This window comes from Bos taurus, chromosome 6 (genome assembly GCF_002263795.3).
Source record: "Bos taurus isolate L1 Dominette 01449 registration number 42190680 breed Hereford chromosome 6, ARS-UCD2.0, whole genome shotgun sequence".
Classification (NCBI taxonomy): Eukaryota; Metazoa; Chordata; class Mammalia; order Artiodactyla; family Bovidae; genus Bos; species Bos taurus.
Window position 1 is genome coordinate 116,096,612 of NC_037333.1, and position 14,158 is coordinate 116,110,769.

At 54.5% G+C, this 14,158-nt stretch overlaps 1 protein-coding gene across 3 annotated transcripts in view; it reads right to left on the minus strand.

The window, feature by feature from the left end:
• The window catches only part of FAM193A (family with sequence similarity 193 member A), a 148,441-nt gene that overhangs the window by 76,001 nt on the left and 58,282 nt on the right, over window positions 1-14,158 (minus strand). For all 3 annotated transcript variants that reach the window (XM_024993744.2, XM_024993745.2, XM_059887866.1), the window contains exon 2: window positions 8,792-9,037. In XM_024993744.2, the coding sequence (XP_024849512.2) occupies window positions 8,792-9,037 (246 nt within the window). The remainder of the gene's footprint in view (window positions 1-8,791; window positions 9,038-14,158) is intronic.

The window sequence follows — 14,158 nt, forward strand, 5'->3', positions numbered from 1 at the left end:
CCCCAGCCTTTCATACTGTGGCTGACTCACTGGAAAAGACCCCGAGGCTGGAAAAGACTGAGGGCAGGAGGAGAAGGGGAAGACAGAGGATGAGATGTTTGGATGGAGTCACCAACTTGGACATGAGTTCGGGCAAGCTCCGGGAGTTGGTGATGACAGGGAAGCATGGTGTGCTGCAGTCCAAGGGGTCGCAAAGAGTCAGACATGACTGAGCGACTGAACTGATGCCCCTACCACTGATGCCAAAGAAGCTGAAGTTGAACAGTTCTATGAAGACCCAGAAGACCTCCTAGAACTAACAGCAAAAAAAGATTCTATTCATCACTGGGGACTGGAATGCAAAAGTAGCAAGTCAAGAGATACCTGAAGTAACTGGCAAGTTTGGCCTTGGACAACAAAATAAAGCAGGGCAAAGGCTAACCGATTCTGCCAAGGGACGCACTGGTCACAGCAAATGCCTTTTTTCAACCACACAAGAGACGACTTTACACATGGACATCACCAAATGGTCAATACCGGAATCAAACTGATTACGTTCTTTGTAGCCAAAGATGGAGAAGCTGTATACAGTCAGCAAAAACAAAACCTGGAGCTGACTGTGGCTCAGATCATCAGCTGCTCATAGCAAAACTCAGACTAAAACTAAACAGAGCAGGGAAAACCACTAGACCGGCCAGGCACGACTGAAATCAAATCCCTGTGAACATGCGGCGGGGCAGTGATAGATCCAAGGGACTGGATCCTGTTAACAGTGTTCCTGAAGAACTACGGTGGAGGTCTGTACACTGTACAGGAAGGCAAGCGCACAAAGCCACCCCAGAGAGAAGGAAGAGCCAGAGGCACCGTGGGTCTCTGAGGAGGCCCTGCAAACAGCTGAAAGAAGGAGAGGAGGGGAAAGCCAGGGAGAAGGGGAAGGCGCACACCACTGAGCGCAGAGCTCCAAAGAGCAGCACGGAGAGCCGAGAAGGCCTTCTTCAGCAAGCACCGCAGGAAACTGGAAGAAAGCAACAAAAGCAGAAAGACAGAGGTTCCGCAGGAAAAAGGGAAAGGGGGCATTTGGCCAAGGGTGGGCACAATAAAGGACAGAAATGGCAGAGAGCTAGCAGACGCCGGGGAGGTCAGCAAGAGATGGAGAGAATACACAGAACTGTACAAAAAAGATGCTAATGAACCGGGTTACTATGGTTGTGTGGTCAGCCAGCCAGAGCCAGGCATTCTGGAGAGCGAAGTCAAGCGGGCCTTAGGAAGCACTGCTGGTAATAAAGCTAGTGGAGGTAGACTTAATTCCAGAGTTAGAGCTAATAATTCCAGTAGAGTTATTCAAAACCTGAAAAGGATGATGCCATCAAGGTGTTGCATTCAATATGTAAGCAAATCTGGAAGACCCAGCAGTGGCCACAGGACTGGAAAAGGTCAATCCTCATCCCAATTCCCAAGAAGGGTAGTACTAAAGACTGTGCCAACCATCGGACAGTCGCACTCATCTCCCATGCTAGTATGGTCATGCTTCAAATTTTGCATGCTAGGCTTCAGCATTATGCAAACCAAGAACTTCCATATGTCCGACCTGGTTTTAGAAAGGGAAGAGGAACCAGAGATCAAATTGCCAACATTCCCTGGATCATAGAGAAAGCAAGGAATTCCAGAAAAAATCTACCTCTGTTTCATTGACTATGCTAAAGCCTTTGATTGTGTGGATCAAAACAATGTGTGGAAGGCTCTTAGAGAGATGGGAATACCAGACATCTTACCTGTCTCCTGAGAAACTTGTATGTGGGTCAAGAAGCAACAGTTAGAACCCTGAATGGAACAACTGATTGGCTCAAGACTGAAAAAGCAGTATGACAGGGCTGTCTGCTGTCACTCTGTTTAACCTGTACGCTGAGCACATCATGAGAAATGCCGGGGTGGATGAGTTACAAGCTGGAATCAAGGCAGGCGGGAGAAACATCAACCACCTCAGAGATGTGGAAGATACCACTCTAATGGAGAAAGTGAAGAGGAACTAAAGAGCCTCTTGATGAGGGTGACAGAGGAGAGTGAAACAGCCGGCTTAAAACTAAATATTAAAGAAACTACGATCATGGCATCCGGCCCCGTTGTTTCATGGCAAATAGAAGGGGAAACAGTGGAAGTAGTGACAGATTTCCTCTTCTTGGGCTCTAAAATCACTGTGGAGAGTGACTGCAGCCAGGAAACCAGAAGATGACTGCTTCCTGGCAGGAATGCTCTGACACCCAGACAGCGTGTTGACAAGCAGACATTACCCTGCTGGCAAAAGTCGGTCCAGTCAAGCTTATGGTCTTCCCAGTGGTCACGTACGGTTGTGAGAGCTGGACCGTGAAGAAGGCAGAACGTCAAAGAATTGATGTCTTTGAACTGTGGTGCTGGAGAAGACTCCTGAAAGTCCCCTGGACAGCAAGGAGATCAAACCAGTCAATCTTAAGGGAAATCAACCCTGAATCCTCGTTGGACTGATGCTAAAGCTCCGGTATTTTGGTCATCTGATGTGAACAGCCAATTCACTGGAAAAGCCCCTAATGCTGGGAAAGACCGAGGGCAGGAGAAGAGGGTATGAAGGGATGAGAAGGCTGGATAGCATCAACGATGCAACAGACATGAACTAGGGCAAACTTCGGGAGATGGGAGGGACAGCGAGGCCTGGCATGCTGCAGTCTTTGGGGGTGGCAAAGAGTCGGGCATGGATGGGCGACCAAACCACCACCACCACCACATATTAGTATATCTGATTGACAAGGAATCACTGCAAGACAAGCCACGAGGTTCAACAGTAACAGCATTAAATTAAAAATCAGTATGATTACAAGTAATCCAAGAGATAGGTTTGGATATTTACAAATACTTCTAAAAACAATTCAATGTTGAAAACAGAAATAACCTCGATTGGATAACACCTAAAACTGAGCCAATACTGCTAGCAATTCAAAATACAGAGCAGTAATCAGGTTTCCAGCACACGTGACGGCAGAATCGTAAACACTGATGGGGAAGAACCCCACGCAGAAAGGCAGGAGAGCAACCACCTAGAGAGACCCGCCAGCTCTGCGGGCGCCTCGGCAGGGCCACTGGTGTGCAGGCCGGGCCACCCGTGCGTGCATGCCGTCCCCATCCTCCTGTGCAGGCCCGGGCAGGCAGAGCGGGCAGGTGCCCCCTGGTCTTCGGGTGAGATGAGCACAAGAGAGCTGCTCCCCTAAGGCAGCTGGTACCCAGCTCCAGCTCGCCGGCCCTCGGAAGAGGCCCGGAAGACGGGGAGTCCCCACACTGTCGTGCGCCCCACCTCACCATGGTATCTGCGCCCTGCTCCTGAGAACAAGGAACCAGGGGAACCAGGTCCACGACCGATGGCGTCCGTAACTCGGGACCTGGTGGTGCCTGCCATCACCACCTCGCACACCCTGAGCAGAGCAGGGCACCTGGGCAGGAGCAGAGCGGAGCGCACCTGCCAGCAGTGGAGAGGACGCTGGGAGCGTGGAGGGGAAGGGAGCGGCTGGCACTCAGACACGCCCCCGCACACATAACAGCAGTTACAGATGGAGCAGAGTGGAAGGACCGAGGTTTGTAAAGACTCTCAAGTCCCTCTTTGGAGACACAACTGACAGACTTCTAGCAAGACTGGCTAAAAAAAGAAAAGAAAAAGCACAAATACGAGGAATAAAAAGCTGTATCTACAGGCATGGTAGCAACTAAAACAGACCCCGAACACAAACCGACAAGAATATAATTTACCACAGCTGACCTGAAAAGGGGCTTTCCTGCTGGCTCAGTGGTAAAGAATCCACCTGCAATGCAGGAGACCCGGGTTCGATCCCTGGGTGGGCAAGATCCCCCAGAGAAGGAAATGGTAACCCACCTCAGTGTTCTTGCCTGGAGAATCCCATGGACAGAGGAGCCTGGCGGGCTATAGTCCATGGAGTCACAGAAAGTCAGGCATGACTGAGTGACTAAACACACACACGACTTGAAAACAAATGGAAAACGTCTTATCTGTTCAAGAAACTGAAGCACAAGTTCAGAATGCACCCCCAGCCCTGCACCGCTGTAGAGAAGGCAGGAGGCCGTGACCTGGGGCTGGGCAGGGGGCAAGGCTGGAGGCGGACAGGCAGGCGGGGCCTGGGCCGGAGGAGGAGAGGACGAGAACCACTGGGGCCTCGGGGGCCGCACCCGGGAGGCGGGCTCCTCGGCCGCAGGGAGACCATGGAGCGCCAGCGGGGCCTGGGCAGTCCCGGGCACAGTGGGGCGGCCACGGGGGCACTCCAGGCAGGACCCAGCGGGCTAGGGCGGGCAGCAGGGAGCAAGCCCAGGCGGAGGGGCCAGGGGACCCAGCGGGCCGGTGGGCAGCGGGAAGCAGCCCAGGAGGAGGGGCTGGGGCCGGGGGAGAGCTGGGGAGGGCAGAGACCCCCGGGACAGACACGCTCAGGCCTGCGACCGGAGAGCCGGGATCCAGGCAGACGTCTGAAATCGAGGTTTCTCGGTGTCCGCTCAGGACACGGTCTCGGTGCCAGGCTCTGAGCGAGGCCTGCAGGGTGGGCAGGCATGCAGCGGGGAGGCCGGCATGATCTCTGGAGACAGAGCACTTTCAGCACTGGGCCCGTGGGCCTCGCTAAGCACGTCCCTGACCACGGGGACACTGGCACGGCCCCCACACCCATGGCCTGGGCCCACCTGACAGTGCCAGGCCCAGGGGCGCCAGCCGAGGGGGCAGCACAGAGGGTCAGAGGGGGCAGCTCCACTCGCAGTGAGTGCCCGAGGCCGAGGGTGGACAGCCTTCTCCCCAAGCAAGTGTAGGCCTTCCCCGCTGGGGCTGGGCGTGCTCCCCTGGGGCCTGAGGCCAGGGACCGGACACGGGCCCCAGCCCAGACCCTCAGATGCCCCGTGGCAGGGCAGGGTCACCAGGCAAGCGCATCTGGCCCCAGACATAGGGCAGGGGAAGGAGCAGGGGCCATGGAGGAGGCCCCTGGGCATGGGGAGAGCCCCCAGCCCGGCCCACACCAGCACAGGGGCAGCGCCAGAGATGCAGGTCTGTGCCAGCTCCAGGGCCAAGCTCGCCCACCACCTCTGCAGGCACGGGCTGGCACTGCCCCCACAGGAGAAGGACCACCACACACACACCCCACTGACACTGCACACACCACCACCACCACCGATACACAGCGGTGCATGACGTGTGCAGTATACGCATCAGCATTATACGGGAGAAGGCGACAGCACCCACTCCAGGGCTCTCGCCTGGGGAACCCCAGGGACGGCGCAGCCTGATGGGCTGCAGTCCATGAGGTCACGAAGAGTCGGGCAGGACTGAGCAACTTCACTTTCACTTTTCACTTTCATGCTTTGGAGAAGGAAATGGCAACCCACTCCAGTGTTCTTGCCTGGAGAACCCCAAGGACAGTGGAGCCTGGTGGGCTGCTGTCTGTGGGGTCGCACAGAGTCGGACACGACTGAAGCGACTTAGCAGCAGCAGCAGCATTATACACACTATACACACCCCCCCACCACCGATATATAGTCGTATACGACGTGTGCAGTGCACACATCACCACTGTACACGCACACGCAGCACCACACGTGCCACCAGCACTACACACACCACTGCACCCACACTCACACATCGCCACTATATATACACCCCACCGCCACCACTACACACACACCAGCACCGCTACACGCACATCACCAACACCACACACACCACCAACACTAAACTCTCCAGAGAAGACCAGAACAGCAACCCATCTCAACTCACTCTACGAGGCTCCAAAAGACAGACGAGACAACACGCCTTCCACGAGCCTCAATGAGGTGACTCCCTTCACAGGCCGATGCCAAGTTCTCAACCAGACGTGAGCAAACCGGGCCGGTGACGCGTACAAAGGCTGTCTGCAGAAAGACCTGCACAAAGACGCTCACAACCGCCCGACCCAGAGCAGTCCGAGTCTGGGAATGACGGAAGCACACGCCAACGGTAAACAGACCCCAGACTGCAGCCCATCTCTACGGCTCATGCAGTGAAAACAAGGAACACGCTACCGGTGCACCACGCTCCGAGCATTACAGCAGCAGAGACACACGCGACACTCTGGAGACGGCAAAGCCACGGGGACAGAAGCCGCACCAGGGCTGTCAGGGCCGGGGAGGGGAAGGGCCACTAGCAAGGCAGCGAGGGGACGTCCGGGGCTCTGTGTCTTAACCAAGGCAACAGTGCTGACACACTGTGTAAGTCTGTCAAAACTCAGGGCACTATACACACACTTTAAATGGGTGAATTTTACTAGACGTAAATTACATCTCATTGGAAAAAAAAAGTTCAGCGGTTTTAAGCAGCATGAACAAAGAAGCCAACCACACAAAAGCAATGGAAGGTTTAAATCTGCAAACACTGGTTAGCATTACACCTCTGTGGTCCCTGGGACCACTTTTTCGATGAGAAGAAAAGCCTCATTTCTGGATGCATCGTCCAGGCAAAATGAGAGTCACGAAACGAGACTCTCATCCTGGAAAGACTGATTATGGGCCATGACAGGCATTTGCACTTGCCTCCAAACCAGGACGGACATAGCAACTATTCCCCCAAAGCAGTCAGGGCACTGCAGAGGAGCTGGACTGGAAACAGGAGCCAAAGACAGTAAAGTTTAGGAAGCAAAGAGAATGCACGGGCTGGGGGAAGACTCAAGAATGCCTGCTGGAAGCGAACAAAGAACAAACAAGTACCAGGAACGTGAAGAGGCCTCCATAAGCAACTGAGGGCCAACCTCGACAGCACAGTGAAAAGCAGAGACGTCGCTTTGCTGACAGAGGTCCGTGCGGTCAAGCTATGGTTTCTCCAGTGCTTGTGTATGGATGTGAGAGTTAGAAGGTGAAGAAGGCTGAGTGCCGAAGAACTGATGCTTTGAACTGTGGTGCTGGAGGACTTGGACTTGGCCCTTGGACTGCAAGGAGATCCAACCAGTCCATCCTCAAGGAAATCAGTCCTGAATATTCATTGGAAGGACTAATACTGAAGCTGAAGCTCTAATACTTTGGCCACCTGATGCAAAGGGATGACTTGTTAGCAAAGACTCTGGTGCTGGGAAAGACTGAGGGCAGGAAGAGACAGATTGACGGAGGACGAGATGGCTGGATGGCATCACCAACTCAATGGACATGAGTTTGTGCAAGCTCCAGGAGATGGTGATGGACAGGGAAGCCTGGTGTTCTGTAGCCCATGGGGTCGCAAACAGTAGGACACGACTGACTGAACAACAACAAAAAAAACTGAAAAAAGACCAAATACTTTAAGTGGACAAGAAAGGAAACAAAAGTAAAACGACAGAAGCACAAAGATCTGCAGGTGAGAAAACGAGAGACCACCTGTGCCGTCCTTTTAGTCCCTTGCTCTCTCTCCGTTCACCTCTTCACTCACTCGCTCACTCACTGTGATTCACTCACTCACTGTGATTCACTCACTCACTCACTGTGGCACCAAATGTCCGGAGGGCAGGGCTGGTGATGGACAGGGAGGCCTGGCGCGGCCCCTGGGACACGGCTGAGCAACTGGACTGACTGGCTGAGCCTGCTTTGGTAAGAAAATACACAAAAAGAGCTGCCCTCTTGGAGAGCATATTCCAGTGAAGGGAAAGACGAAGTGAGTAAGTAACATACACAGTGTATTAGAAGGAAGTGCTAAAGAGAAGTGCAGGCAGGAAAGAGGGCTGGGCAGGAGTCACACCAGTGCGAAGCCAATTTCTGTTTTGATAAACGATGGGATTCTGAGCTGCAGCTGTTACACCTCTACTCCAGAAGCCGGCACGTGAGCTGGTGCTGCCTTCCGGGAAACCCTAAAACAGAAGCCACAGCTCAGCGGAGGGCAGGGAGGAGGCTTCTGCCACGTGGCAGCGGGCCTGAGTGGGGGCTCCAGTGGACAGCAGCCTCGGGTCAGGAAGCAGAAAGTGCGGGGGGCTGTCACGGCCGCATGCAGAGGCAGGAGCACAGAGACCACAGGTCAGGAACAGCCAGCAGGCAGGAATCGAAGGCAAGACAAGCCCGAGATCATGGGGCCTCACATGGCTGCAAGGCAACTCCCTCCAGAAGCCAAAGGCCCGGTCTGAAAGCCCTTTCAGGACTCATGGTGGTCCAGCGTCTCAGGCTCTGCCTGCCAGTGTAGGGGACACGGGTTTAATCCCTGGTCTGGGAAGATCCCACAAGCCGCAGGGCAACTAAGCCCAAGGACCACCGCTACTGAGCCCGCACTCCAGAGCCCGTGTGCCTGCGAGCTTGTGCTCTGAGACGAGAAGAACCGCAGGGGGAGCCCGCAGCCCGCAGCCTCCCTGCGCTTCACGCCGGAGGGAGCCCAAGGGCAGCCGCCAAGACCCGGCACAGCCACGAACTGATTAAAGAAGAAAAACCAAAGCCCTTTCAGAACCAGGGCCCATGAAGATGCTGTCCGGGCTGAAGATGCTGATGTTCTCAAGAAGGCTTCACTGAGCCGAGGCATGGAAAGGGAGGGGGCAGAGTGGGGCGGGGAGCCTGACCTGAGAACTGCATCTGGGAGAGAAGTTTAGGCAAGCTACCAGCACATGGAATCGTCTAGAACTGAGCGCACACAAAGCCGCCTAGTTTTTCAACAAATTGTACCGCCAAAGAAATCCTGTGACCAGAAGTAAAACACCGAAACCCGCCCTGAGGGCCGCCCGAGCTCGCTGATGGAGCTGGCCTGCTGACTGGGGGGGGAGGGCAGGCCCGGCTGGCGGGCAGCGTGGGAAGCGCCGGTGCGGGCAGCCCCGCAGGCACTCACCGCCGGCTGCTCGGGGCCGCCGTGGCGCGCGTCCTTCTCCACGGCGCGCCGGCAGTCGGGGCACACCCAGAGCGGCAGGTGCAGCACGCTGTTGCCCTTGGGCGCCATAGACAGGGCCAGCTTGCTTGCGGTCTTCACTCCACTCTCTAAGAACGAAGAGTCTTTCCTCTCGCTTCTGCACAGAAGACAGTAATCCCCAGCGGGGTAGGGCGGTGTTCTATGATTCATGCCAAAATTAAAAGGAGTCTGGAACAGAAAACAGAAAAAAAAAGTTTTTTCAAAACATGAGCCACAAAGCCAGGACCATTCAAACTTTACAGTTCTCACACTTTAATGCACGTGTATGTTCACACTGAGAAACATCAAACAGGGATTTGCTGAATAAAACTGTGCCGAGCATTCTAGAAACTCATAATACATACCTCGAATAAAAGAGCGATACCATAAAGAACATCTAAGGAGGAGGCAGAAATCTGTCCTCACCCCTTCACTTAGTTAGCCTTCTGTGTTCCCCCCACGTGCTAGGAAGCGTCAGCCTTGATTCAGACTGAGGAAGCACCAGGGCATTTTCTTTTTTCTTTTAACCATCAGCCAAGTTCAGGGAACTCCCTGAAGGTCTAGTGGTTAGGCCCCCTTGCTTTCACTGCCGAGGGCTTGGGTTGAGGACCTAAGATCCCACAGGCTGCTCAGTGCAGCCACAAACAGCAACAGAGGTCGAAGCCCCGGGCCTAGAGGTGTCTGCACTCAGGGCTCAAGGCTGGGGCGGCAATCCGGCTCGAGTGCACCTACAGAGCCAAGCCACCTCTGAGGCGGGCTGTCCAAGCTCGAGTCAAGATAAACATCTAGGAGGCTGACAGCAGCCACACATAAAAACATTCAAGACCGGCCTCCCTCCAAGCGTGTCTCACTATCTACCTCCACTTTTCAAACAGGTCCTAAACCGAAGGGTGAGGGTAGGCAGGAGGAAGAGGAAAGATCATGACTCCAGATCCTTTCTAGTATCAACCTCGTTATCAGAAAAATAAAATTAGTCTTAAAAACACACAGGCGCCCAGGTTTAAAACAGGCCTAAAGTCACCAGGTGAGCAAGTAGCAGCCAAGATTTTAGTCCAAATCGGCATGAGCCCAGAGGCATCACGTGCAGCTTAGCGGAACCACCCTGCAAATCCTAGAGTGGCTCGAGAGAGGTGCACCTGGCCGCAGGCGAGCAGGGAGGCCAGGCACAGCCTTCCCGACGCAGCCTCACAGGTCAAGGTTCCCGAGCACAGTGCTCGCGCTGTGCGCCCGGCAAGCAGGCAGGCAAACCAGGACCCTGCTGGGGCCGTTCTGGCTGGAGCACTGCCCGCCTGCTCCCCCACTCCGCCCAGCCGGCAGCCCGGCTCTGTACTCAGCCCCGGCGCTGCCCCTGCCATCCTCACTGGGGCGTGCACCGCCACTGGCTGGCCTGACCCTGCACTGACGTGACTGCCGCCACCACGGCCAGAGCGCTCCCAAAGGCTGCCAGCAAGGCCTGGAGGGGCCAGGTGTTGGTGCTCAAACAAGGGGGCGGACGGAATGAATGAAAACATGAGTGATTACAAGGATGGGACAGCACCGTTAAGACACAGAAGCGTAACATCTGTTCTTACCTACGAAAACCAGCGATCAAACCTGCTTACAGCTGTCACACCCACAGGTGCGCCCTGGTTTTCACCAACCCAGCTCAGCAGCCCCCTGCATGTCTGAGGGCGCTCACTTGAAAGGCTGGGCACGGATGCCCCCGGGAGCAGCTGCCCTTCTCTGTCCCAACAGGTCCCAAGCCCATTGCTGGAGGAACAGCCCCAGGCCTCAGACCTCTGCAGACTGCCTTTCTGGTGACAAAGGTCCCCAGCAGAACCAGAATGTTAAGAGGCAGAAGTGAATTGAGAGCACCCAGCTCAGGGTCCATCCCCGCAGGGCTTCCTGCGAGCAAGACACTAGCCCCAGCAAGGAGACACACGGTGAGTAAATCAAGATCCCCGCCGGGAGTGAGAGCAATTCTCGCCAAACGCAGGGACAAGGTAAAACATCTGTGCTCTCAAGTCAGAACGTTAGACAGCGGCGACTGAGCAGAGACAGCCAGAAAAAGTGTCTGCGGTTGAGGATGATGCCCTTCGTCACTGCAGCCATCGAGGGCCTCCTTGAGGAGACGTCTCAAGTGGGGGGCTGTGGCCAGAGGCCTTGGGGTGCGGACAGAGAAGGGGGCAGGGAGCCGCGGGGCCCGGCCTCACTCTCATCTGGACATGGAGACAGGACGTGCGAGGAGAAGAGATGAGAGAAGGGAAGGGGCGAAGAGGCCAGGGTGAAACTGCTGCAAAGGCAGAGCCCCCGGGACGGAGAGAGGCTGGACTGCGCGTGGAGCAGCCTCAGTGGGGCCGGCTCGGGCACAGGGGCCTGACACAGACCATGCACGGGCCAGATGCCCGGGTCCTGCTGGCCCGAGAACAACGTCAGACCAGCGGACACCGACAGAACCCCAACGGCCCACCACGCTAGGCTGCCTCTCCGCCAGGGTGCAGACACGAAGTTGCCAAGGGTGCAGAGCAGACGAGGAAGACAGCGTGGCTTTAATGAGAGCAGAGCTAAGTGAGACCCGAGGGCTAAGGCAACGCAGACAGAAGCAGCCGCGGGAAGAGCTGGCAGAGGGGCGCCGGCATGGGGGTCAGCTGTGGACACGGGTCCTTCCGGCGCAGGGCGCAGGCTGGAGGGGAGGCTTGGGGCCGAGGACGCTCAGCCAGCCTGGGGGCCCTGTGAGGAGGCAGCTCATAAGAGGAGCGTGTGACCCAGGTTTCTCCTTACAGAGAAACCCTGGCGTGCGAACAACAAACTCTGGGGTGGTCATCACATGTGAGGTGAGCGCAGGGGAGCAGAACGGTCAGACTTTGGGGGCTTGCCTACCCGGGCAGGGGGCCCCTGGCAGCGGAGGACAGGCTGCAGAGGTGAAGAGCAAGACTTAACGGTGGCGCGTTACCCACCCAGACAATGTGGAGCTAGACATCCGGGAGAGAGGGCGCAATCCCTTGGGCACACGGCCTGTAAAGCCAGACAAGGTGACGGCGGAGTGCAGACGTGTCCCGACACCCGGAGACTCCGCTCAGCACGGCAGCCGGTCCTCGGGCAGCGAGCGCGCCCTGCCCTGTCTCCTCACTGCCTCGTTCTCCCGCCCCGCCCCAGGCCACCGCGCAGAGTTCTCACTCCACAGATTCACGGGGCAACTCCTGCACTCGTCTGCAACAAGCGGCATCACACAGCATCTCCTCTTGTCGGGCCTCTCTCACAGTATCATCACTTGGAGATGATCCCTCGTGTGGCTCACGAGACTGCTCCTTTCACTCCTGAGCAGTGGCCCTTGGAGATAAGTCACAACTCGCTTACCATTCTGCTGTCTGGGCACAGGCAGCCTGTCTCCCGGTGTCAGCTTCACAAACAGTACTTGCTATGAACACTCATATATACATCTTGCTGGGGACACATGTTTTTCCTTCTCTTGCATAAATACCAAGGAATAGAATAATTGAGGTATCTAACTTTTAAGAAACTCCCGGAACTTCCCGGCAGTCCAGTGGTTAGGGCTCTGTGCTTCCACTGCACGGGGCACAGGAGCCCTGGTCAGGGAACCAAGATGCCACACACCATGTGGCTTGACCAGAAAAAAAGAAAAAAAAAAACCAAATTGCCAAACTTCTCCCAAAGAGCACTGATAAGGACTTCCAGGTACCCGACATCCTCATTAACGAGGTTTCAACTGTGACCACCATAGTGAATGTGTAGCGCTGGCTCAGTGTGGTTTTCTTAATAATGCATTAAATATCTTTTCACACGCTTATACAGTATCTATTCAAATGTATGGCCTACCTTAAGGTTAACCAATTTTATTGTTAAGACAGTTAGCTTTTGGTTTCATGGATTTTTCCCTATTAAAAATTTTTTTGTTTTACTGCATTTTGCTTTCATGTTATTATTTCATTACTTTGAGTATCTTTGGGTATAACTGGCTCTTTGACTTTCTGTTTTCTTAGCGTGGAAGCACAGGACACTGAACCCTACCTCTTGCGATGGTTGATGCTGCACGTGTCCCTGTCAAGCACTGCTTTGGGCTATATTTTACAAATTTTGATATGCTGTGTTTTCATTCTCATTCAGTTCAAAATATGCAACCACAAAATTAAAACACGCTTGCTCCTTGGAAGAAAAGCTATGAAAAACCTAGACAGCATATTAAAAAGTAGAGATATTATTTTGTCAATAAAGGTCTGTCTAGTCAAAGTTATGGTTTTCCCAGCAGTCATGTATGGATGTGAAAGTTGAACCATACAGAAAGCTGAGCACCAAAGAATTGATGCTTTTGAATTGTGGTTACTAAAGACAACTCTTGAGAGTCCCTTGGACTGAAAGGAGATCAAACTAGTCAATCCTCAGATGTGAAGAACTGACTTATTGGAAAAGACCCTGATGCTGGGAAAGACTGACGCTGGGAGGTGAAGGGGACATCAGAGGATGAGATGCTTGGAGGCATCACAGACTCGACGGACTTGAGTTTGAGCAAATTCCTGGAGGTACTGAAGGACAGAGAGGCCTGGCGTGCTGCAGTCCACGGGGTCGTGAAGAGCTGGACACGACTGAGTGACTGAGCAGCAATACTCTACAACGGGAAATGAAAAACTGCTGTCAGAGTGCCTCTAACTTCTCAGACTGCAGTCGGCATCCCTTTACAAACCTGAAGGTACCGAAAATCACGGGAACCAGTCATCTTGTAAAGGACATTAACAGCCTTCAGAGCAATATCCAGAAATCACCAGAAGGGAGAGAAAAATCACATAAATAGAACAGAGACTCAGAAAGGCTTTTGCTGCTGCTAAGTCGCTTCAGTAGTGTCCGACTCAGTGCGACCCCATAGACGCCAGCCCAGCAGGCTCCCCCGTCCCTGGGATTCTCCAGGCAAGAACACTGGAGTGGGTTGCCATTTCCTTCTCCAATGTGTGAAAGTGAGAAGTGAAAGTGAAGTCGCTCAGTTGTATCCCACCCTCAGCGACCCCATGAACAGCAGCCTTCCAGGCTCCTCCATCCATGGTATTTTCCAGGCAAGAGTACTGGAGTGGGGTGCCATTGCCTTCTCCCAGATAGGCTTTTAGTCAGTCCCTAAATGGGTCAGTCACATTTGAAAATTGAGTGACCTGAAGTAATTCCAAAAGTAGCCACTCACATAGCTGGTGAGCCCAAGCCATCAAACAGGGCCCTGCCCCTGAGCAGAGAGGCAGTGCCAGCCCCTTCACCTGCACTCCCATCACCACCACCATGTCCTTGGCCACAGGGGGGCAGCTGTGTCACGGAGAACCACAGCAGAGGCTA